Genomic DNA, 22,889 nt, shown 5'->3' with positions numbered 1-22,889 from the left:
GCTTTTGGGGTTTTGTTTTGTTTTTGAGACAGTCTTGCTCCGGTAGCTTTGGAGCCTGTCCTGGAGCTGGCCTTGAACTCACAGAGATCTGCCTGTCTCTGCCCCTGAGTGCTGGTATTAAAGGCATGCGCCACCACCACCCCAGCCTGTTTACTATTTTACACACTCATTCAGCTTCCAGATCCTACCCACTCAGAAGCAGCACTCGGGCTCCTGACACCTTCCTCTGGTGAACCCCACACGTTTTCTACCAGTTCCGCTGCTTTGCCCTCTGGGTACCTAACTAGCCTGGCTGTAGGACTTCTGTCTGCACCGCCTTCTGCATTCTGGGAAGCTACTCTGAAAACGCCTGCTTCTGCCCAGCACGGGAACTGTGGACAGCTCCCCAGTCATGCCTACCCAATAAAGACTTGTGAAGTTTCTGGGCTAGGTTTGTTTCTGACAGTGCCCCGCCCAGGTTCAATGTGTGTGGAGCTGGGGAGAGGGAGGGAAAGGTAGGAAAAACACCTCGTTGTCTGAGCCCCTGGGCTGACCTTTGGCAGGGGCCTCCCTTATACTTAACATCTAGGCCTAAATTTGAGGTTTTCTTTTGCTTGAACTACAGTCCTATGTCACATCCAGATAGTAAACACTCTGGTGGCCTGGACACCATAAGTTCTGTACATCTGAGTTCACACCCTGCATCACAAGGGGCCTCCCCCGTGCAGGGGGAAGGTCCATCCAGACAGACTCAAATCCAAAATCACAGATGTGGTCTGAAATAGAACCCAAGTAGTTAGGCTTGTGTGACAAGTGATTTTACCCCACCCCACCCCTTACCCCCCTACCCTCCAACCTCTCCACCCTCCCATCCCCTCACCCCCCAGCCCAACCATCTCACCAGCCTCTCCTTCATCTTTTCAACCATATTCTTTTGCTTTGGTTTGGGTTTTGTTTTGTTTTTTGGTTTTTCGAGACAGGGTTTCTCTGTGGCTTTGGAGCCTGTCCTGGAACTAGCTCTGTAGACCAGGCTGGTCTCGAACTCACAGAGATCCGCCTGCCTCTGCCTCCCGAGTGCGGTTTGGGTTTTTGAGACAGGGTTGCACTGTGTAGACTGTCTGTCCTGGAACTCACTCTGTAGATCAGAGATCCTCCTGCCTCTTCCTCCCGAGTGCTGGGATTAAAGGCCACCACCGCCTGGCCTTTCAAGCACATTCTATTTAAGTATCTATTCTGAACCAGGAAGCAGGAACACTTACTATGCTTAAGTTCATAAAAGGCCATATTTATTTCAGTCTGCTGAGTCCTTCAGAACGGGAGTCTGGTAACAAAGCCCAGGCAGTCACCCAGCAAATGTCAGACCTGCAGGGTCTGTGAGCTTTAGGGAGATTGTGGGGAGTGTCCCTAATACAGTTGACTGGTTCCTGGCAGTCACTACTTGCCTGGCAACTCAGCTCCAAGAACAGCTGACGATTTGCCATTTTAACTCAAACCTGCATGCGCCTGTGATTCTGCCCATTCAATCACGAACTTGCCCCAGAGCCAAAATAGGAGGCTCTGCGTTGCTTGCGTCGGGTGCGGACCCGGAGAGCATGATTAGGAAAAGACAGTCTAGTAAAGCCTGTTCAGAAGGCTGCAGGAAGGCGTGTCCAGTTCTCGGGAACTAGAACTCCCGAGAGACTTTGCGACAGCCACCATCTTCCCTCCCCGCCTGGCTAAAGGGCTTGCGAGAGAGTGGGCGAAGCTACCTTGCGTCATCAGCGCGCGCGGCTGCCGTCGCGGAGAGATAACGCAGCGCCCAAGCCTGGGCTGTCAGTCAGAACTCCGCCTGGTCCGGGCCAAGGGGCCGGCGGGGCCGGCGGAGCCATGGCTGCCGTGTTTGACCTAGACTTGGAAACCGAGGAAGGCAGCGAGGGCGAGGGCGAGCCGGAGTTCAGCACTGCGGTGAGTGTTTCCCCCCGGGCACAACTGGACCCGGGAGTTCAGCCGGTTAACCAAAGGCACGGCACTCCCTACTCTGAGTGCCCCATCCTTCCCAGATCCAGCCCCAGCCCCTGGACCCAGTCTTCCCTTTCTGCCCTTGGTCGCTCTTCCCTACCCTTTCCCCATTCCCGTCTCCCATTCTTGGTCCTTTCCCTGGGTCAAGCAGTTCCCCTTGGATTGGGAGATGTTCTTGCATCTCCATGGCTCTTACCCCTCGGTTTCTCACAGGAGGTGTGTCCCGTTGGCGAGCTGAGGGCTGCTGGCCTGGAGTGAGTGAGGGTCTTTCTGGGGACCGGGGGCTCGGAGTAGGGGATGGGACTTGGGGTACACCCGAGCCTTGCTCTCATTAACTTTGTGTCTTTAGGACGGTGGGACACTATGAAGAAGTGGAGCTGACAGAGAGCAGCGTGAACCTGGGCCCTGAACGCATCGGGCCCCATTGCTTTGAGCTTCTGAGTGTGCTGGGCAAGGGGGGCTATGGGAAGGTACGCACCCCTTCCCCTCATGGTGACCTCAGCTCTAGCCTGGGGCAGCAGACCATCCTTCACACCCAATAGGCTTCTGTATGGAGCCTCTGAAGGGATTTAGAGCTGGAAACCTGAGGGAGGGAAGGGCAGGTCTTCTCAATCTGATAGAGATCTTAAGTGCTCCACCCTTGAGGTGAGTTTAGTGCTTTTGGTCCCAGTCCTAGAGCTTTAGGGTGGGTCTCCTTGAAAATAGGACGTGTGAGGAATGTTGATCCTGCCTCCCCTGTCCTACAGGTGTTCCAGGTGAGAAAAGTGCAAGGCACCAACGTGGGGAAAATATACGCCATGAAAGTCTTGAGAAAGGTGAGCCATTTGCCCAGCCAGCAAATGCTGAGTCGCTACCACCCCACAACCTGTTCCAGGCTTTGGGAGGACAGCTGTGAACATGATGAAGACAAATTCTATCTTGTCACTTGCTGGCTTAGTAGCTGTTTCACATACTGATTTTCAGTCATTCTTGAATGGGAGCAACCTGCCTGCTGGGGCACATTGGCAAGTTTTGATGGCCAGGATTAGTAGGGGAAGTGCAGTTGACCTTCGGTGACTAGAAGGTAGAGAGGCAGATAAATAGGAACCCACAACAAAGACTTGTCTGGCTCAGTGTGTCAGTAGTTCAGCTGAATTTGGTAGGATACACCCTGTAGTCTCAGGACTTCAAGGGATGAAGCAGGAGGAGGCTCTGAGTTGTCTAGGACAGCCTGGGCTACATAATGATATCTTGTCTTGAACAACAAACAGAGTGTCAAGGTTGAGAAACTGAGAGGATGAACCAGTTCCTGAAAAGGTTTACTACTCATAGCAGTAGAATTACACAGAAATTTGAGTGGCAAAAGGTGGCAGAAGGACCGGGCGGTGGTTCGAGGCCAGCCTGGTCTACAGAGCGAGCTCCAGGACAGGTTCCAAAGCTACAGGGAAACCCTGTCTCGAAAAAAAAAAAAAAAGCAGAAGGGCTTTGGCTGAGAAGCAAGAAGACAGGTGTGGTAGTGGGGCAGCCTTTAACTGCAACTGACAAACGATCTTTCACAAATCCTAATCATCTTAAACTAATGTATGATTTATACATGATAGAGGCCAGAGGGGAGCATAGGATCCCCTACTCCATCACTTTCTTATTCTCATGTGACAGGTCTGACCTGGAGCTGGGCCGTTGGCCAGCAAGCCCCAGTGATCCCTCTGTCTCACCTCCCACAGTGCTGAGGTTACAGGCACACACAGCCGTCCTTGGCTTTTTTTTTTTTTTTTTTTTCTCGAGACAGGGTTTCCCTGTAGTTTTAGAGCCTGGAACTAGCTCTTGTAGGTCAGGCTGGCCTTGAATTCACAGAGGTCCGCCTGCCGCCTCTGCCTCCTGAGTCCTGGGATTAAAGGCGTGCACCACCACCACCCAGCTTCACCCTTGACTTTTTTTTTTATTATGTATACAATATTCTATCTGTGTATATGCCTGAAGGCCAGAAGAGGGCGCCAGACCTCTTTACAGATGGTTGTTAGCCACCATGTGGTTGCTGGGAATTGAACTCAGGACCTTTGGAAGAGCAGGCAATGCTCTTAACCACTGAGCCATCTCTCCAGCCCCTTGACTTTTCTTTTAAACTTTTTTTAATCGTTTATTTAACCTTATTGTATGTGCATTGGTGTGAAGGTGTCAGTTCCCCTGGAACTGCCATGTGGTTGCTGGGAATTGAACCTGGGTCCTCTGGAAGAGCAGTCAGTGCTCTTAACCTCTGAGCCATCTCTCCAGCCCCCCACCCTTGAGTTTTTATGTGGATACTTGGGGATTTGAACTCAGATCTCCATGATTACATAGCATGTACTTTTAACATCTGAGCCTTGTCCCCAGTCCTCCAGTCATCTCGTCCTGATGAGATGATCATGACGTCACTGCATGTCCATGTCTACACAGACCTAGAGTCTAGACGCTTATATAACCAAGTTGTATTTTTTTTTTTTTTTGACTCAGGGTTTCTCTGTAGCTTTGGAGCCTGTCCTGGAACTGCCCTTGTAGACCAGGCTGGCCTCGAACTCACAGAGATCCGCCTGCCTCTGCCTTCCAAGTGCTGGGATTAAAGGTGTGCATCACCACCACCCGGCCCCAAGTTGTATTTTTTTTTTTTTTTTTGGTTTTTCGAGACAGGGTTTCTCTGTGGCTTTGGAGCCTGTCCTGGAACTCCCTTGGTAGACCAGGCTGGCCTCGAACTCACAGAGATCCGCCTGCCTCTGCCTTCCAAGTGCTGGGATTAAAGGTGTGCATCACCACCACCCGGCCCCAAGTTGTATTTTAATATATATTTGAAACCTGACTTTCCTTGTACTTACTAGAACACCAACATGGTTGAATACTGGGGTTGAACGTTCTACAAAACAGTAAAACAGCAGAGCCAAAAGGAAATCACTCTGGTACTTCACCTTCTAACCCAGTCCTGCGTCTCTAGGCCAAGATTGTACGCAATGCCAAGGACACAGCACATACCCGGGCTGAGCGGAACATTCTAGAATCTGTGAAGCATCCCTTCATTGTGGAGCTGGCCTATGCTTTCCAGACAGGTGGCAAACTCTACCTCATCCTGGAGTGCCTCAGTGGTAGGTGTGTGGGCAAGGCTGAATAGTGGGGAGCATGAAGATTTAGGGAATCCTGAGAGACGTGTGGTGGAGGATGGCTGGGAGGCTCTAACACCATGCCTGGCCATATGTCCATCTGTCTGTCCTCCATTTGTTCATTCATTCAGCAAACATCCATCCAGTGCCTAGTGTTTGTGGGGTGTGTGGGTCTGGTGGGAGTTTGTCTAGATGTCCGGAGGGAATTCCATCCAGTTTTGCTACCTTTCCTGCCTGTTCCCCATGTTCCAGGTCCCCATCTAGCTGCATCCTTATTCATCTTGGAAGTCTCATGGATAGTTACTGTTTCTATAAGGTTTTGTTTTTGTTTTTGTTTTTGTTTTGAGACAAGGTCTGCTTATGTGTAGCCTTGGCTTGCCTGGAACTTACTATGTAGACCTTGCTGGCCCTGAACTCAGGATATCCATCTTGAATTCAGATCCTCAAACTCAGGAGATCTGACTGTGTCTACATACTGAGCGCTGGGCTTAAGGCATGTGCCACTACACCTATTTGTTTTGACCTTTTGAGACACGGTCTCATTGTATAGCATTGACTGTAGAACTTACCACAAAGAACTCAAAGATACTCCTTGTCCCTGTCTTGGATTAAGGCATGTGCCACCATACCCAGCAAGTCTGTTTCTAAACTGGCTTTGAGGGTCTAGCCCACTTGGGTTCTTGTATATCCTCCACTAATTGCAAAGGCCATCTTCCTAGAGCACGCATCTACCCAAACAAAGCCTTGGCCTTTTCGGTCACACCACTGCTTACCAAGGGTGACCGAGGCCCACTCTTTCTACCTGCTTCTCTAATACCAGCTGAGCCCCATGAGCTTCTATGCATGCTCGGCATCCTTCTTCACTATATCGACACCCCAAAAGCCACGCCTGCGCTGCCCTTTCTCCATCTTTGTGTTGAGATTAGCTTCCGTGGTGAAGTTCTTAGAGCTGTTACCTGTGCCTGGCATCCTAGAGCGCTGTGCGCATGTCTGTCTCCCCATCAGACTGAGCATCCTGAGGGCAATGGCTGGGTTTCCTCAACTCTGCCCCAGCTTCACCCAGCACAGGGCCAGGCACCGAGTGAGTAGGCGACGATAGATGTTTGCTGATTGAATTGAGTCCCCACGGCAGCTCTGGGAGGCAGGTAGGGTGGGATCTACACGCCCCATTTTTCTCTAGAAGTAACTGGCAGGCAGCAGCAGGGCTGGGCCTGAGTACACAGCTGCTGTTGTGCTTGCGTCACAGGTGGCGAACTCTTCACACATCTTGAGCGAGAAGGCATCTTCCTGGAAGACACAGCCTGGTGGGTCTCTGGGGGGGTGCTTGTCCTTGCCTTCACTCCACCTTTGCCCTGCCTTCACCTTGTCCTGTCTCTGCAGCTTCTACCTGGCTGAGATCACACTGGCCCTGGGCCATCTCCATTCCCAAGGCATCATCTACCGGGATCTCAAGCCGGAGAACATCATGCTCAACAGCCAGGGTGAGCTTGTTGCAGGCGCATGCTCACACCCCGTCTTGGTGGTCTGTAGGGCAGGGCTGAGGAACCCACCCGTAGGCCTGGGCCATATTTCACCCCGTGTTATCCCTTTTAATGTTCTTTTTCAGGCCACATCAAATTGACAGACTTTGGACTCTGCAAAGAGTCCATTCATGATGGTGCCATCACTCACACCTTCTGTGGCACCATTGAGTACATGTAAGTGGCACCTGACTGGCCCTGGGTCTGAGAGAATAACCAAAGAGGGCTTGCCCTTACAGTTCACCTGCCTCCCAGGGCCCCAGAGATTCTAGTGCGCAGCGGCCACAACCGGGCAGTGGACTGGTGGAGCCTGGGGGCCCTGATGTATGACATGCTCACTGGATCGGCAAGTCCAGCTCCTTGGGAGGAGGGTGGGTGTTGGGGAGACCCCCTTCCAGGCTGGGGCAGGACTGGGTGGGAAGACTCCCTAGGCTGCTCTCACCTTCTGCCTCCTCCAGCCGCCCTTCACCGCAGAGAACCGAAAGAAAACTATGGATAAAATCATGAAAGGGAAGCTGGTGCTGCCCCCCTACCTCACCCCAGATGCCCGGGACCTTGTCAAAAAGGTGGGGCTCCCTCCTGTCCAGGCTCCCATCTCTTCCCCTAAGCCCTGTCAGTAATCCTGTACATATGCTTGAGTGTCCTTAGGCCCTGGGGAAGGCCAGGCCCATCCTGTGCAGTTTGCCTCTGGAAATGATAGGAGCATTGAGTTTAGGCCTGGGTTCTGAGAGCCTCACCACTGCCCCGAGCAGTCCTGGGTCTGTCTTCAGCAGCAGGGTATTCTTGTGAGCTAGCTGTATTCCATCAGAAACGCCATTATCATCCTGTTAAGGGGGGAAGTGTCACGTAGATCCTAAGCCCTCTGAGGTGGCCTTGAGCAGGAGCTTTGCCACGGCTTCATGAAGAGGGCACTCAACCCAGCTCTGGAAGTATTGAGGGGTTCAGTGGGCAGAGGCCATGTTCCAGAGCCTATACCTTGTTTCTGCTTGCCTTCTCCCTGTTCTGGAGACTAGGCATCCACCCTCACCTCTTCTCTGCTTCTTCAGTTTCTAAAGCGGAATCCCGTTCAGCGAATTGGGGGTGGCCCAGGAGATGCTGCTGAGGTGCAGGTGAGTCTGGGGATAGCATAAGGAGTTGGGGCCAGAGGATGAAGCAGGCTAAAGCAGGGAGCTAGGCAAGGTGAGTCTCTGACATGTTCCTGGGCACCCTCCACCCTCAGAGGCACCCCTTCTTCCGGCACATCAATTGGGATGACCTCTTGGCCCGCCGGGTGGACCCTCCCTTTAGGCCGAGTCTGGTGAGTATCTGGGGATCCTTTTAGCCCCCATGGCAGGTGGAGACCCTGCTCTTTAGATCCCCCTTAATTTTCAACATGGATCTTCCCACAGCAGTCAGAAGAGGACGTGAGCCAGTTTGATACCCGTTTTACACGGCAGACTCCAGTAGATAGTCCAGATGACACAGCCCTCAGTGAGAGTGCCAACCAAGCCTTCCTGGTAAGGGGGGGGTATGGGGACCAGAGCAGGAATTGTAGCCAGAGACTAGAAGTGCCAAGCATCGGCTGACCTGGCCTTTCCCCACAGGGCTTCACGTACGTGGCACCTTCTGTCCTGGACAGCATCAAGGAGGGCTTCTCTTTCCAGCCCAAGCTGCGTTCCCCCAGGCGCCTTAATAGCAGCCCCCGCACCCCCATCAGGTACCCAGGGACAGAGCAGGCGTGTGACTGGGGTGGGTCTCTCTAGCACAGACTACCTTTGCTGGCCAAGCTCTTCTTTAGGGCTAGCCTCAGTCTCCTGCCCACCGCGGGACCCCAGTCCCTGTACATCTGCAACGGGCTGCTAAACCGGCAGTTTGTGGGCCTACTGCCAGTATTCCTGCCTAAGCTTAGGAGGCTCTGACTCTGCCTTTGTTTTTCCTGCAGCCCCCTCAAGTTCTCTCCCTTTGAGGGGTTCCGGCCCAGCCCTGGCCCACCAGAGCCCATGGAGCCATCTCTGCCTCCACTCCTGCCACCACCATCACCACCACCACCCACAAGCACTGCCCCTCTTCCCATCCGTCCCCCCTCAGGGACCAAGAAATCCAAGAAGGGCCGTGGGCGCCCAGGACGCTGAGAACAGAGGAAGAGGGCAGCCCTGAGGACTGCTCCCTGTCGGCTGTGAGGACCCGGCCGCCTCCCACCTGGGTGTTTTTCTCTTGGGTGGCTGAGCCCTGTAATCATGCACTTGGAGGGCTGCATAGCCCTGGCAGAGACTCACCACGGGTCTAGCGCCCATCCCGCCAGAAGGGACCTCACCTGTGCCCTTAGAGAATTAAAGGACTGAATCATGGCAGAGTAGCTTTCTCTGGACCCCAGGACCCCAGAATGGCCCTTTAGGGAGGGGAGGAAGAGGAGGGTTGCTGAAGGACTCCAGACCTCAGGACTTAAGGAGTTTTATTTTCAGTATCTGCCCAGTGCCTGGGGAGGGGAGGAGGACACTCTGGGGGACTGGTCAGGGTGGCAGTCTGAGAAGCTGCGTGGGATGATGATGGTCCAGGCTGGTTTTTGTTTCATCAGGACAGCATGGAAAAAGACAGTCAGAGGCTGAGGCAGGGACAGGACAGCAGGCTGGCTCCTACAGTGCGGTGACATGAAGGCGCTGGCCCCCTGCTTTTCCAGCACTGTCATCCCAGGCTGCACTACCTGAAAAGGCGTGTAGGTCACTCAGAAGGGCCTCAGCACTGCTGCCTGAGCCCACGGGACCTTGCGAGCTAAGGCCCAGGCCCCCTTCACTGTCTGTGTCATATGCTGCTGGGGCCTGCTTTGCTTGAGCTCTGGCTTCACACCGCTGCTCCTCTTCCTGGGGACCAGCTTCCTCAGGGCCACCGTCCATCATGCAATCCTCTTCTGCATCCTGCTCATTCTCTTGCTGCCCTGGTTCCTCTGGGGATCCCAGGTCAGTGCGGGCCCGAAGCCAGCGGCCTGCAGGGCTGGCCCAGAGCAGGCGGCGGGTGTGGCCCCACAACGCAGCACCCAGGCGAGCTGGGTGGTAGTAGCCCCCCGAGGCACGACTGAGGCGATGCCAGGCGAAGGCCAGGGCGGTGACAAGTAGCAGCAGGAGCAGGAACAGCAGGATGATGGTGACAGCACTGGAGCCTGCACCATCCTCTGTGCCTACCCCGGAGGCCAGGGCCCCGGGCAGGGCTAACAGCACCCTAAATCTGAAGGTACCAGGCAGAGCCTGTGGGAGAGAGCAGGAAGAAGTTGTTACTGATGAAACCAACCATCTCTGATCTCTTATGACACAGTCCTTAATTGCCTCAGGCAAAACAGGGACAGTCAAGCAGAAAATCCCCAGCCCTTATTTGGTTAAGGCCTTGCCCTAGTGTGACTGCCTTCAACTCAACCCTGCAGTCACTTCTCACTGCCCCTGGTCTGCCATTGCCTGAGGCCTGTGCACTGGCTGGCCCTCTGCTCAGACGCTGGACTTCCACAGCCTCAAGCCTGCCTGCTTGCCATGGCCGATGAGACCCACCAGACCTCTACAGCTAACCGGCCCCTTAATTACTCTTCTCCCATCAGATCCCACACCAGAGAGAAATGGATTATTCTGTTCCCTTTTCCATCAGAATAAGCTCCTAGATGATGGAATTGGGAGGGAACACCACTTAAAGCCATGGTGGCGCCTAGATGTTTAGTGGCCATTAGCTGGATGTGTTAAAATGGCCTGCCTGGGCAGTGGAGGGAGCTGGGGGCCCAAGAAGCAGGTGGCTGTCTGGAGGCCATGATGGAGGTATATAGAACAACTCAGAGGTCGACTGGTCCTAGGATGGGGGGGATCTTTGAAGCCCCTCCTCTCAACCATGGGGCTGCCCCAGCTGCAGGGTTTCCGTTCAGCTCCCCGTTCTGCCCTGGAGGGCCTCAGGCTGTGCAGGGCCAAGACTCAGTTTGGGGCAGCACATATAGCTAAAGGAAGCCTGCGGTTGGAACAAAGGTGGGGGTGTGGTAGGGGTGGGGGAGGGGTGCTGGGTGCAAGCCTCCCTTAGCACACCAGGCTCCAGGGAAGGAGTCACACCCAAACTCAGCTCGTGAGGGGATCAGATGAGGGACTAGTCCAAGGGTCTTGGAGTAAGGCCACAACTAGAATGAGGTACTGCAGGACCTACCCTGAATTCCAGGGAGCCCAGCTCTGAGGTGAGGGCCAGGTTCCACCCCATGTTAGTCCTGGGCTTTTCTACCCCAGGTCTCTTGTGAGGGGACCCTTTAGCTCTGAAATCCTGAAAACCCATCCCTAGCCCCCTATGCCCCAAGAACCCAGAGGGCTCCACAGCTCACCATTGATCCGATGGCCTTTGCACGGGCACCCACCTCTGACAGGCTGTGTTTAGTGAGAAGTGAGCTCCGGAGCGCGCTCAAGTATAGTAGCTGGTAGGAGTTACTGACACTTCCGTTTCCTGCCTGAAACACCCCACCCACTCTAGCCTATCATAGGACCCTCATGGGGTCTCAGCCTCTCGGGATCCTCAGACCCATACCAAATCTTCCCAGGCCTCTCTAGGTGAGGTTGTGGCCAAAGGATCTAAGACCAGAACTCCAAAGGGAGGAAGTGTACATCTAACTGAAACAGGACATCCACTGTGTGGCTCTGGCTGGCCAGGAACTCAAGGTGATCCTCCTGCTTCTACCCCTGAAGTGTTCTTGGACTAAAGGTGTGTACCGGACTAGCCTTTAGAAATCAAAACAAGAGAGAAAGGCAGGCAGATCTCTTGAGTTCCAGGCCACCTTGATTTACAGAGTACCACAATGGCCAGGACTACACAGAGAAACCGTCTCAGGAAAACAAATCAACTCTGCACATGCCTGCACATGTGGGTATATACGGAAGTTAGATCTCTATCATGGGTTGCAGGGATCAAGTTCAGGTCATCAGGCTTGCTTAGCAAGTGATTTTATCCACTAACCTATCTCTCACACCCTTTTTGCCTCAGTTTCTCTGCATGGTGGAATTCAACTAAGCAGGAGCTACTTTCCACATAGTTTGCAGTTTCCCTTCCTAGTGCGCCCCAACCCTCCACAGCAGCAGGTCAAACCTGGCTTTAGAAAGAGCATTTTATTTAAAATGAAAATATAGAACCATCTCTGCTGCTTTCTCTGGGGAGGGGGCAGTGGGCTGGGCAGGTCGAGAAGATGGTCCCTTGAAGTACTTGGGAGTTTGCCTTGGTACAAAAATCTTCCAAAAGCCAGATGGTGCTTCCAACCTGGGCCCCAGGCTGTGGAGAGGTGCAAACTGGCCATGACCTGCCCCAGAGGCACTAAGCAGCAAACTGCCTGCTGTGACCTGGCCACAGAAGCTAGGTGAGAGGGGGTGCGGAGGAGGCAGTGTCGGGAGCAGGTCCCTGGTGGTCCTATGTATCCCCATTCTCCATGCGGCCCAGCTGTTCCTCCAGGCGGCTGATGCGCTCCCCCTGTTCCTTGACCAGCACCTGGAGTGCCCGAAGCTCTTGCATCACCTCTTCCAGTTTCCCAGATTCCTGCAAAAACATGGAAGTCAGAGGGCACCAGCCATAACCTACCCCTATAGTAAAGGCCCAAGACCCAGCCAATTGGAAAGCACCCCCAAATGTAGGACACATACACCAGCCCCAGCAAGGGCGCCAATGGGAACATCCGTAATTGTGGTAGCGGTGGCAGCTCCGGGACGGCTGGAACTGGCAGGCCGGCTGTCCGATAGCACATTTCGCCGGCTGACCTTCAGGTCCCGTTGTTTACTGGGAACATAGGCTTCCCGTAGTGAGATCAGGATCGGGTCCGCATCCTGCCCGCTCACCCAATCCTCTGCCTCAAGAGCAGCCTCAGGTCCCGCTGTGTCAGGGTACAGGTCATCCTGAAAGAGGTCAGACTGCACACCAGGCAGGAGAGGTCAGAATCAGTTGGGGGCCCTACCAGGGCTCTCACGTCTGGTCTCTGAGTAGCTGCATCCTCAACACCCTCCTGACTTTTTTTTTTCTTTCTTTTTCAAGACGGTTTCTGTGTAGCCCCGGCTGATCTGGAATTCACCAGACTGGCCTCAAACTCAGAGATCCACTTGCCTCTGCCTCCCTGAGGGCTGGGATTAAAGGTGTGTGCCACCACCGCCCATTCTGACTTGTGGACTCTTATCAACCCATCCTCCAAAGGTCTGATCCCCAGGGACCTTGAGAGCGCCAATCTCCCCTTTCACTTTCTTTTCCAACGTTCCCACTCAAGTCTTGTCGGATCCTCCTGGACACAGCCCTTGCTGGCACCCTCTCCGGCAGACCACAAGGGCCAGCTGTATGGCTCTGTGAGTCCCGCAAGCCCCATAGAAGGATTGTGGGCTTTGCTCCAGGATGTGCCTGGCACATTGAGCCTGTGAATACCAAATGGAGGACAGCGGGAATGTGTTCCAGGCTCCAGGCTCCGCATCTGAGGACAAGTCACTGGTAGCCAGGCCCCTCCCCAATGGGATTCAAGGCCAGAGCCCCTGTCCTTCTAGCCCCCTCCCAACAGAGCACCACCCAATCCTACTGTTGGTCCTTCCTCCTATGAAGGCCCTCTATCCCTGCTACCCTGCTCTTTAGTGCCTGGCCTCTGTCACTGCAGGGCCTCAGCGCACCCCATGTCATCATCCCTCCAGCTCATCTCCCAACCTTGCCCATTGCCCTGGCGTGGCCCCTCTGCTGGGAAGGGTGTGGGGGGCGGGGTCAGCAGCCTCACCTTTCTTGGCACAGTCATGACTATGGGTTCGCACTTGCGCTCATGCAGTTTGTAGAACCTGGAAAAGGGAGGGGAGCCACGGTGGAACCTGGACATTTCTACAGGCTGCCTGGTGACTTCTGCTTATGGCCTCCCTCTCTTAAGGGTACCTCTAGAGTGATCCTAGGCAACTTAGTGGTTGTGATTTTTCTTTCTTTTTTTCTTTTTTGAGACAGGGTCTCATTGTACAGCTGTGGAAGTCTGAAACTCACTATGTAGACCGTCCTTTCTTCAAACTCATGGAGATCAGTCTACCTCTGCAGGAAATTGGGATTAAAGGCCTATGCTATTCCTTTTATTTTTTGAAGCATGGTTTCCTATATCCCTGGCTGGCCTTGGAGATCCTGTTAGAGGCAAGGGTGACCTTGAACTTTTGATTCTCCCAGATCTGTGGGCTGGACCCTGGGCTTTGTGCAAGGCAGGCACGCTACCAACTGAGCTACACTGCCAGCCCTTTCCTTTGCTTTCTGCTTGAGACAAGGTCTTGCTATACAGTTCAGACTGACCTTGAACTTACTATGTAGCCCAGGCTAGCCTTTCTGTACTTGCAGTCCTCTGAACTCCCAAATGCTGGGATGACAGGTGTATGGCACCATGCCTAACTTAGCCTCCATCATCTGAACTCTTACTGTGGATGCTGATGACCTGGCCGTGCTCAGTCTGAGCCACCCCGCCCCTCCCAATCCTGACTGGGTCCTCAAATAAACTCTGCCTATAGAGAGCTGCCTCAGAGAACCTTCTTACCGGGCAATTTCACACTTGCTGACCTCCAAGCCCCTCTTAGGCATGCTACCCATACCCCTCTGGGGTTCTTTGCTCGTGAATGTGTTCAGGAAGTGGATATAGGGAGGCTCGTCTGTGATCTCAAAGTACCGGATGCTGGAGTCGCCCTGTGGGGGTAAAGAAGCTGAGCACTTGACCAGACCCTTTCCCGGCCTCTCAGCCCCAGTCTGTTGCCTCACAGAGCCTCACCTTGCCACAGACATAGACCACACTGGTGTCTGGGTCATAGAAGGGCAGCAGGGCCCCATTGCTTGAATCCAACTCCTGCAGGGCCTTAGGCTCCTCAAAGTTGTCCTAAGTACATGGGGGACAATGGGGCCAAGTCAGAATCTTCTCATTCTGAACCCTTCAGGACTGGCGTCAGCCAGTCTCACACAACAGATAGCAACACTCCCCAACATGCTAATGGTTTTCTCCATTCCCAGCCTTCTCTGGACCGTAATCCTATTCCCAAACCGACAGGCAAGGGCTGAGAAAGTCTGGTTACAGGAAGGCTGAAGGGCCAGATGGTACCAGCCCAGGCCTCAAAGGGGCCCTCAAGTTCACTTTGCTGAGAGACAGAGTGTAGGAGGGCAGGGCCTGGGGGCTCCCAGGAGGAGGGTACCTTTATGGTTTGTGCAAGCAGAAAGAAGAGTGTAGGAGGCACTGGAGGAGAGCCAGGGAGAGCCAGAGAGCTGGAGTCAGGGAAGGGAGGGAAGTCTCAAGGGCCAGGCTGAGGATCTAAGCAGTGCAGGCTTCTCCTCCATGCTGATCTCTGTCTGCCTGGCCCAGGGAGGAGTATCCTAGGGTGAGGCCCAGGTCTCAAGCCTGCCCGCCTTAGGCTGGCAAATCACTCACTGGGTCCCAGAGTGCCAGCTGACGTTCACTCATGCGGCTGAAACCGGTGGTGAACACCTTGCCATCGGCCAGAAAGATGGCCCGCATGGGCCGGGCCCCCTCGTGAGCCTTCTCCCGCTCCTGTGGGATGGACAGGTGGTCAGTGCAGTGCAGGTCAGGGCCCTGAGTCTCTATATTGCCATTCTTGACCTCTGGGATACCTACTGCCACCAGGGTGCCCCGCCTGGGATCGATGATGCGGACACTCTTGTCCTTGCAAGCTGAGCAGAAGAGGCTGCCATTGTGGTTCCAGCTCACGTTGTAGATGAGGTCAGGGTGCAAGCTGTCGAGGCGGTACAGCTCTTCTGCAGTGCCCACATTCCAGATAAGCACCACATTGTCACAACCTGGGAGGCAAACGATCAGCAGCTCTATCAGGCTTGGGGCTGCAGCGGTGGGGCTGTCAGCCCGCTAGACCTACTTTGCCTACTGGTACTAAACCAGGTTTCCTTCTCTGTAGGCATCAGTTTCCGGATTAGCCTGTGAGAGGCTGCTGAACATTCCACAGCCACCCTGGAGAAGGGTATGAAGGGGAAGGGAGTGTGCAGACCTGCACTGAGAAGCACATTCCGGGCTGTGGGGTGCCAGGTGATGATGCCCACACGCTTGGTGTGCCCCTCAAGCACCACTACTGGCTCAGTCAGAGGTGAGGTCAGCCCATTCTCTGGAATCTGCCATACCTGTGGTAGGGAGAGGGAGGATAGGCGCAGGCCTGTGTTGGCCCCACTGCCAGCAACCTTCGGCTACACCCCGAGACCCTCATCTGAACAGTCCTATGCTCACCATGACTGTGCAGTCCTCTGAGCCACTGGCAATGACTTCATCATTGTGAGGACACCAGTCAATGTCCAGAACAGGTCCCGTGTGCCCACACACTGTTGGGTAGGCCTTGTCAATGCGGCCTGTCTGTAGGCATGAAGGTGCAGTCAGAGGGGAACCAACAGCCCCAGTCCCCATTCCTCCCAGCATCTGTGGCCCTTTCATGATGAAAGAATGAGGTGACTACCCTCGTTTCTGGTGGCCCAGATGTGACTCCGTGCAGGAAATGCCTGCAGCCTACCATCCAAACCTGGTGGCAATAAACACTTTATTTGCACAACACCTCCTGGGCAATAAATCTGGACTATAACTTGTCCAGCAGGAGCCATGGGCCAAGAAATGGCACAAACTACCCTGTCCACAGGTGTGGCCAGTATGTCCTCATTCCTCCTCTGCACCCTGACCCCTGGGGCCCACCTTGCTTAGAGGGAGCACCATAAAGGCTCCCCCGCCACTGGCTTCCACAATCACTGCCAGGAACTTGGGGTTGACGGCGCAGAAGGTACTGTCCCAGGTGACCCGGGACACTCGAATATCCTCATAGCACTGGTCATTCTTGACCGGCTGTCCGAACACATGCCGGAATTTGCTCTGTCGCACCACTTTTCGGAAGGACATGTCTACAGGGCAGAGACACCTGGATCAGCTCTGGCCTCCAAAGAGACACACAGCCTTGTTACCAGGGAAGTAGTCATGATGACATTGGGAATTCCAGTTTCCCCACTTAGAGAATGGGTTCATAGGTGAAGAACAACAGACTCTTCCCCCCCAAGGCTCTGTTATCTGTGTGTGTGTGTGTGTGTGTGTGTGCACGCGCACACACACACGCATGTGTGTACGGATGCTGCTACAAGGAACACAGAGCTTAGATCTATAGCTCCCAAATGATTCCAAGCAGCTTTACACGGCCAGAGTTTGGAGGTTGGGTGATGAGGAGACAAGGCAGCAAAAGGGTTTTCCAACTAGGCCGCAGCTGAGTCTCAGGGAATGTGCAAAGAGGTGCAGGAAGTCCGGCATAGAGACCCTGGCAGAACAGGGGTCTCGAGGATGCTGCCAGGTCCTCAAAGTGGCCTTAGGGCACCGTCCAAAGAACACCAGAGACCCAACTTCCAAAGATCCCTGCCCAGAAAAGGAAAGATGGGCCGCTGGGGGAGGGGGATTGGGATTAAGGGTGGGACGCCGCGGAGGGGATGCGCTCTTCTGACTCATGCCCCCCGCCCCAGCCCACGTCTGCGCCTCTACTCCGGCCCTGCCGCTCTCACCGCTCACCGCTCACCGCTCGCCAGGGGCGCCCGGGACTGCGGCTGCAAACTCGGGCGGTTCCGGATCCCGGCCTCTGGGAAGCAGGAAGCGGGAATCAGGAAGTGACAGAGGAGTGGAGCGGGGGCGGGGCAGGTCACGCGCAGAAGGCGGGGCTTTGTAATGGCCCGCCCACGGGGCGAGGCCTGGTCGCTAGGCCCTCACTCGACCAGTAGAGTTGCACCGGGCTGGGCCTGGTTGGTACTACCGCACAGGTACAACCACAACCTTAGGAGTCTCCTGAAGAAGGGTGAAACTTGCCCTCCGATTTCCCTACCCGGTGCTACCGGCCAGGATCCTCTCGCTCCGCCTTCACCCTTTTCACGTGTTTTTTGTTTTGTGTTTGAGACAGGACCCTATTAATATGCACACTTGGCTGGCTTGGAACTGGCACAGAACGCACAGAGATCTGCCTGCCTGCGTTTGCCTCCCAAGTGCTGCAAATAAAGGCATGTGCCACCACACCCAGCCATAGGTGCCAGTTTCAAGGTTAGGAGTTCATGATGTCGGTTAACTATGTAACCTGAAGAAGTGGAAGTCCATCATACATCCTGGTGGACACGTGTGGTTCCTGCTTGGGCTTAGTAAAAATCGAAGAAGATGATTTGATTGTGGCTCCTGTGCACCTTCCTTTCCTCCATTTCATAGGAGCCTAAATTTACCTGTTTGCCTCCTCAGATTCGCCTATCTTGTCTCGTCCTGGAGAACTTAGGGGCCCCCTTAGGACCCACAAGATAACATTCCTTCCTCTGCGGCCACCTCCCTGGGTGGCCAGTGGTGATAGTGGGTGTCTTTCCCAGAAAGTAAACAGGTACGTGGGAGGAGCAAGAGCAGGGAGGTAAGAAGTGCTTTGTTTAGCCTGCAGGAAGCCCCCGAGCCTGCCCCTGTGTGGAGGAGGGAGGTGGACTTGTGACCCTTTTCAGTGGTCACCACACTCTGTGACTCTGTGAAGAAACAGGCCGGGAGGGACAGATGCTTGATTGAGGCCTCCCAGCTGGGATTCCATCTTGTTCTGTTATTCCCAAAGACTTTGGTTTTTCTCACTGTTCACAAACCCTGGATCCAGGCAGTCAGGATGTAGCATGACAGGCGTTGAGGGGTTCTGTGGGAAGCCCACACCAGGTCAGGTGCCAAATATCCCCCTCCCCCACATCACCCCACTGCAAATAGAATCCCTAGTCCCCATGTTCCTCTCCCAGAATTCCTGCCTGACTCCTGCCGACCATCCCGGGACACCTACCACTGTCCTCTCTCAGCATGCATCTAGTGATACAAACCCTCACTGCCTCCTCAGGCCGGCACATCCTGTTCCCTTCCTCCTTCTGGAAGCTCTTCCTGGCCTGGAGGAACTTCAATGACTCCAGGCCTCCGCTGAGGTGTTACCTCCGCTAAGGGCCCTTTTGGGCTCCCCTCACCCAGTCACTGCCTGGCTTTTCCTCATCCCCATTTGCTGTTCATAGTCCCAAATACCACACTGTGTAGTTGTTTGGCACCCTGCTAAGATTCCTGCCAGCAAACAAAAGACAGGGACTTTGTCATGTGCCCCCCACCCCCACCCCCGCTTGTCCTTCTGGTACCCAGAAGAAGAAGACCCCTCCCAGCACCCAGTTTCAAACCACTTCATGTTGGAGAATAAATGAGCAGCAGGCCTGAAGATAGAATTGCAAAATATTAATATTCACAGTCCTCAGAACCAACATCTGGTTCCTTTGGGGGGGACACAGGGATCTTACCTGGAGGAAGGAGTCCCCCAGGAGGCAGCAAGTCCCCTGGGGTGTGTTCCCTGAGCTGGGGGCTGTGCTCTCCTTTTCTGGCTCCATCTTCTTCAACACAAACCTGTTCTGTGGACCACTTGGAAAATTCCTCTTTATCCTGTAAACTTCCCAGGGTGCAGCTCTTTCTTCTGGGTAGCAATTCTCCCATACCGGTGAGACTCCCCCCGGGGACCTTGGAGGTAGGGCTGGCTCACTCCTTAAGGGGTAGAACTTATGGGGTGGGCCACAGTTGAAGGCAGGGAAGTTTTATTTTCTGATCTGATGTTGAGGAGGCTTTGGGACCCCTGTCAGGAGAAGGGATAGGATCCCTGAAGAGTGCTCCAAAGGAGACCAAAATCTAGGCTCTGCCCTCAGAGACTGTGACATTCAGCAAATGGACAGGGACAGGGGCAAGGTGAACCTTTCCTGAGGAGGAGGCACCATGGTAGTGTAAGGAGATGCGTAATTGGTGCCCAAGCTACCTGCCAGGAGGGTGCTGGCCTAGGCCTCATTTGGTTTCAGGGTGCTCATTATCAAATCAAATTTAATGACTGGCCATGATTGAAGGCTTACTCTCTATCAAAGAGCCACACGTGACAGAGAGGCCAATCATTATAATACCCATTTTACAAATGGGCAAAACAAGTCCCAAAAAGTCAAAGAGCTTTGCTGAAGGCCACACAATGAATGAATGGTGAAGCCAGGGCCCAGCAACCTTTAGCAACACCTTGAACTGTAAACATGAATCTCTAAAGTGCAAGGCTGGTCAGAAAACTATCTGGTAGGTAAATGGTCATTAAATATTCGTTAGAGTCAGGCAGTGGTGGCACATGCCTTCAATCCCAGCATTCAGGATCTGAGTTCGAGGCTAGCCTGGTCTACAAAGTGAGTTCCAGGACAGCCAGTACTACACACAGAGAAACTCTGTCTTAAAAAAACCAAATATAGCCGGGCGATGGTGGCGCACGCCTTTAATCCCAGCACTCGGGAGGCAGAGGCAGGCGGATCTCTGTGAGTTCGAGACCAGCCTGGTCTACAGAGCTAGTTCCAGGACAGGCTCCAAAGCCACAGAGAAACCCTGTCTCGAAAAACCAAAAAAAAAAAACCAAATATATATATTCGTTAGAGGAGTTAATTCAACAAATACTTCAGACATCTCTCTCTCCCACTGACTTTGTTGCCTGTGGTGGTTTGAATTAGAGTGACCCCTATAGGCTCATATATTTGAATGCTTAGTCACAGGGAGTAGGATTCATTGATAGAAGGATCCGGAGGTGTGGCCTTGTTGGAAAAAGTGTGTCACAGAGATGGACTTTGAAGTTTAAAAAGCCCATGGGGGGCTGGAGAGATGGCTCAGAGGTTAAGAGAACTGACTGCTGTTCCAGAGGTCCTGAGTTCAATTCCCAGAAACCACATGATGATACACACCCATCTATAATGAGATCTGGTGCCCAGAACACTATATACATAATAAATAAATAAATAGCCCATGCTAGGCCCATTTTACTCTTTCTGCCTGAAGACCAGGATGTAGCTCTTGACTACTTCTCCACGACCATGCCTGCCACACTACTTCCTGCCTTGATGATCATGGACTAAGCCTCTGAAACTGCAAGCAAGTCTCCCAATTACTTTCTTTTAATGAGAATTGCCTTGGTCATGGTGTCTCTTTGCAGCAACAGAACAGTGACCAAGACAGTGCCTGTCATCCCATCAGGCTATCATTACGTTTTGAAACTGCCACGGCTACTCTGTGCCTTCTCATGCGTGTACCCCATATTTGTGATCACCAGCAAGAGAACATACCATCATTTTGCAGTGCTGCTTGCTGACTGAGCCCAGGCCTTGAATGTTTTAGACAAGCCTCCTACTATTGAGTTATATTCCCAGTCTCTCCTCTTTTTCTTTTCTTTAGATTTATCTAATCCAATTGATATGTGTATCTGTCTGCATGTGTATATGTACATATGTGTGTGCAGGTCCCATGGAGATCAGAAGGGGGCACTAGAGTTCCTGGAGCTGGAGTTTCATGTGTGTAAGTTGCCACATGTGGGGTTTGAGAACCAACTTTGGTCCTTTACAAGAATATTATATGCTCTTAGCTGCTGAGCTATCTCTCCAGTCTCACTAACCCTTTGTTTTTTGACCCAGAATCTCACTATGCAGCCCAGGCTGACCTTAAACTTATGAGACTCCTGCCTTGGCATCCTCAGCGCAGGAGTGAGCCATGCCCTGCACATTACCCCCATCTTACAGATCAGAAAATCAACAGACATGCAGCTCTGACTGCACCCCTCCCCCGCTGCCTGCACAGCCTGCCACCTTGCCTTTTTATGCTAAGGGGCCAGAGAGGGAGACCTGGTCTGGGAGAGGCTGGGAGGAGAACACTCATCTGGGCGAAGAGGGGCTGATGGGAGGGAGGTGGGTGGCAAACAATTTGCTGCACTTCCTGTTTCGCTTTTCCCTTGCAGCATCTGCAGCTGGAGAGGAAGAACTGGCCCCGCCTTATGACTCTGGGAGCTTCTGCCCTTCCTGGGACCATGGTGCCCAGGGATCTCTGCCTGTGTGTGTCCTGGGTTCGAATTCCAGCACACTCTGCACCCTGCAGCTCCTCCCACCCCCACCCCGATCCTGTCCTGCCGTCCCTGAAGGCTGGAGGCAGGTGACATTAGTTAGGCTCTTGGATGGAGTCAGACTTTGAAGATTTGTGAGTCTCCCTCTAACTTTGTCATCCTAAGCAATCAGAGGATCCTGGGTGCTCTGGGCAGAGAGTGGCATTGTCCTTCTGCTATCCAGTCCCAGCCCCTGAAGAGCCATGTTTGTATGTCAGTGAAGGAAAAGGTCCTCTGGCCCAGAGCTTTGCTGTGTGCCAGGCTCCTGCAGGTGCCCCGTTCACTCTCTCAGTTAACCCTCAAACAGCCCCAAAGCTTGCCCAGTTACCAGGCCAGGGTGTGGCAGAGCTAGATTTGAATCCAGGCTTGGCCGCTCCTCACTTTTGTCTGGTTGCTCCCCACTCTTGGCTGCACCTTGCTAGGGAAATCATGTCCCAGGCTCTGTGTGTCAGGGGCAGGAGAATGTCTCAGTCAGCTTGGCTGGGCTCGGCCAACTGGTTCCTGCTTTGGACTGTGGGCTCCTAGAAGCCTCCCCTCTCTACAGGGGCTTTTCTGTTTGATGCCCAAGCTAGAGAACCAGACAGGGATGGGGAAAGTGAGGGAAAGGTTAGAAGGCCATCAGAGGAAGTGCCCCCTGCTGTCTTCCTCCACCAGGATGGAGGCAAGAAGGGGAAGCATGGATCCAGGGGCACTGGAACCCAGCAGGACAAGGATGTGGGGTGGCTGTGAGTGTGGGGGGTCGTAACAGGAAAGCCTGGTGAGGCCAGGGTGGAGATACAACACCCTAGCTTGGACCTTTGGCTAACGGTTTCACTTCTCCTCAGCCGCCCCGGCAGGCTCAAGGGAATCAATGGGGTTTTTCACTGTTTCCTCATGCTCCCCCTCTCGCCCAGCTGGCTCTCTCTGACTCTCTCCGCCCTGGCAAGCCTGGGCTTCCAGGTCACTCAAGTAGGACCGGCGCTGGGGGCCTCTTGTGGTGAGACACTACTCGGGCCTTCCCCCTCAAGAACAGCCGGCTCATCTAGGTTCTCAAGGGCCCCAAGCTTGGGATCTGGGGATGGACTGGGGGAGCTTTCCTCACCAGGGTTAGAGGCTGACTCAGCCCCATAGGTAGGGGTCTGGGCCTCCATGCTTGTTTGTGGCTGGGCCACAGGATCCAACTGTGCCTGGGTCAGGGAGTCCACTTGAGTCTGGACCACAGAATTTGACTGTGGCTGGACTGAAGGATTCACTTGAAGTTGATCCATGGGTTCCAACTGTGACTGGGTTAAAGGGTTCACCTCAGGTTGAACTACAGGATCCAATGGTGGCTGGATTAGGGATTCCACCTCAGGCTGGACCACAGAGTCTGACTGTGGCTGTACTGAGGGGCTCACTTCAGGCTGGACCACAGA

The 22,889-nt window shown here is 53.8% G+C and overlaps 4 protein-coding genes across 7 annotated transcripts in view; 1 reads left to right on the top strand and 3 right to left on the bottom strand.

The window, feature by feature from the left end:
- The first annotated feature begins 1,740 nt into the window (after window positions 1-1,740).
- On the top strand, window positions 1,741-8,928 carry Rps6kb2 (ribosomal protein S6 kinase B2). Of its 2 annotated transcripts, none has more exons than XM_026781397.1 (15): window positions 1,741-1,923; window positions 2,191-2,231; window positions 2,327-2,447; window positions 2,724-2,792; window positions 4,919-5,066; window positions 6,328-6,385; window positions 6,462-6,562; window positions 6,688-6,778; window positions 6,857-6,947; window positions 7,060-7,167; window positions 7,648-7,710; window positions 7,821-7,898; window positions 7,993-8,097; window positions 8,185-8,297; window positions 8,523-8,928. In XM_026781397.1, exons 1-15 carry the CDS (start codon window positions 1,846-1,848, stop codon window positions 8,710-8,712), a joined length of 1,455 nt encoding a protein of 484 aa, XP_026637198.1. In that variant the 5' UTR covers window positions 1,741-1,845; the 3' UTR covers window positions 8,713-8,928. The 2 variants fall into 2 exon arrangements, with proteins under 2 accessions (XP_026637198.1, XP_005351714.1); XM_005351657.2 differs by having other exon boundaries at window positions 1,752-1,923; window positions 7,990-8,097.
- Window positions 8,929-9,018: 90 nt separating this feature from the next.
- Ptprcap (protein tyrosine phosphatase, receptor type C associated protein) lies at window positions 9,019-11,566 on the bottom strand. Its single transcript, XM_026781398.1, has 2 exons — window positions 10,914-11,566; window positions 9,019-9,819 (listed from the first exon to the last, which is right to left on the bottom strand). Exons 1-2 carry the CDS (start codon window positions 10,914-10,916, stop codon window positions 9,214-9,216), a joined length of 609 nt encoding a protein of 202 aa, XP_026637199.1. The 5' UTR covers window positions 10,917-11,566; the 3' UTR covers window positions 9,019-9,213.
- Window positions 11,567-11,695: 129 nt separating this feature from the next.
- Coro1b (coronin 1B) lies at window positions 11,696-17,177 on the bottom strand. 3 transcript variants are annotated; one of them, XM_005351655.3, is made up of 11 exons: window positions 17,093-17,177; window positions 16,248-16,450; window positions 15,795-15,917; window positions 15,562-15,691; window positions 15,177-15,358; window positions 14,973-15,092; window positions 14,325-14,429; window positions 14,097-14,242; window positions 13,314-13,371; window positions 12,214-12,477; window positions 11,696-12,109 (listed from the first exon to the last, which is right to left on the bottom strand). In XM_005351655.3, the coding sequence occupies exons 2-11, from the start codon at window positions 16,446-16,448 to the stop codon at window positions 11,984-11,986; spliced, it is 1,455 nt and encodes a 484-aa protein (XP_005351712.1). In that variant the 5' UTR covers window positions 16,449-16,450; window positions 17,093-17,177; the 3' UTR covers window positions 11,696-11,983. The 3 variants fall into 3 exon arrangements, with proteins under 3 accessions (XP_005351712.1, XP_005351713.1, XP_013203423.1); XM_005351656.3 differs by having other exon boundaries at window positions 11,984-12,109; window positions 17,100-17,177; XM_013347969.2 differs by having other exon boundaries at window positions 11,984-12,109; window positions 17,107-17,177.
- A 5,262-nt stretch (window positions 17,178-22,439) lies between these two features.
- The window catches only part of Gpr152 (G protein-coupled receptor 152), a 1,882-nt gene continuing 1,432 nt past the window's right edge, over window positions 22,440-22,889 (bottom strand). Inside the window, exon 2 of the mRNA XM_005351653.1 lies at window positions 22,440-22,786. Within this exon, the coding sequence (XP_005351710.1) occupies window positions 22,440-22,786 (347 nt within the window). The remainder of the gene's footprint in view (window positions 22,787-22,889) is intronic.

The sequence above is a fragment of the Microtus ochrogaster genome, chromosome 8 (assembly GCF_000317375.1).
Source record: "Microtus ochrogaster isolate Prairie Vole_2 chromosome 8, MicOch1.0, whole genome shotgun sequence".
Taxonomy (NCBI): Eukaryota; Metazoa; Chordata; class Mammalia; order Rodentia; family Cricetidae; genus Microtus; species Microtus ochrogaster.
Note: the sequence above shows the minus strand (reverse complement) of the source record. Positions and strands in the feature narration are given on the sequence as shown.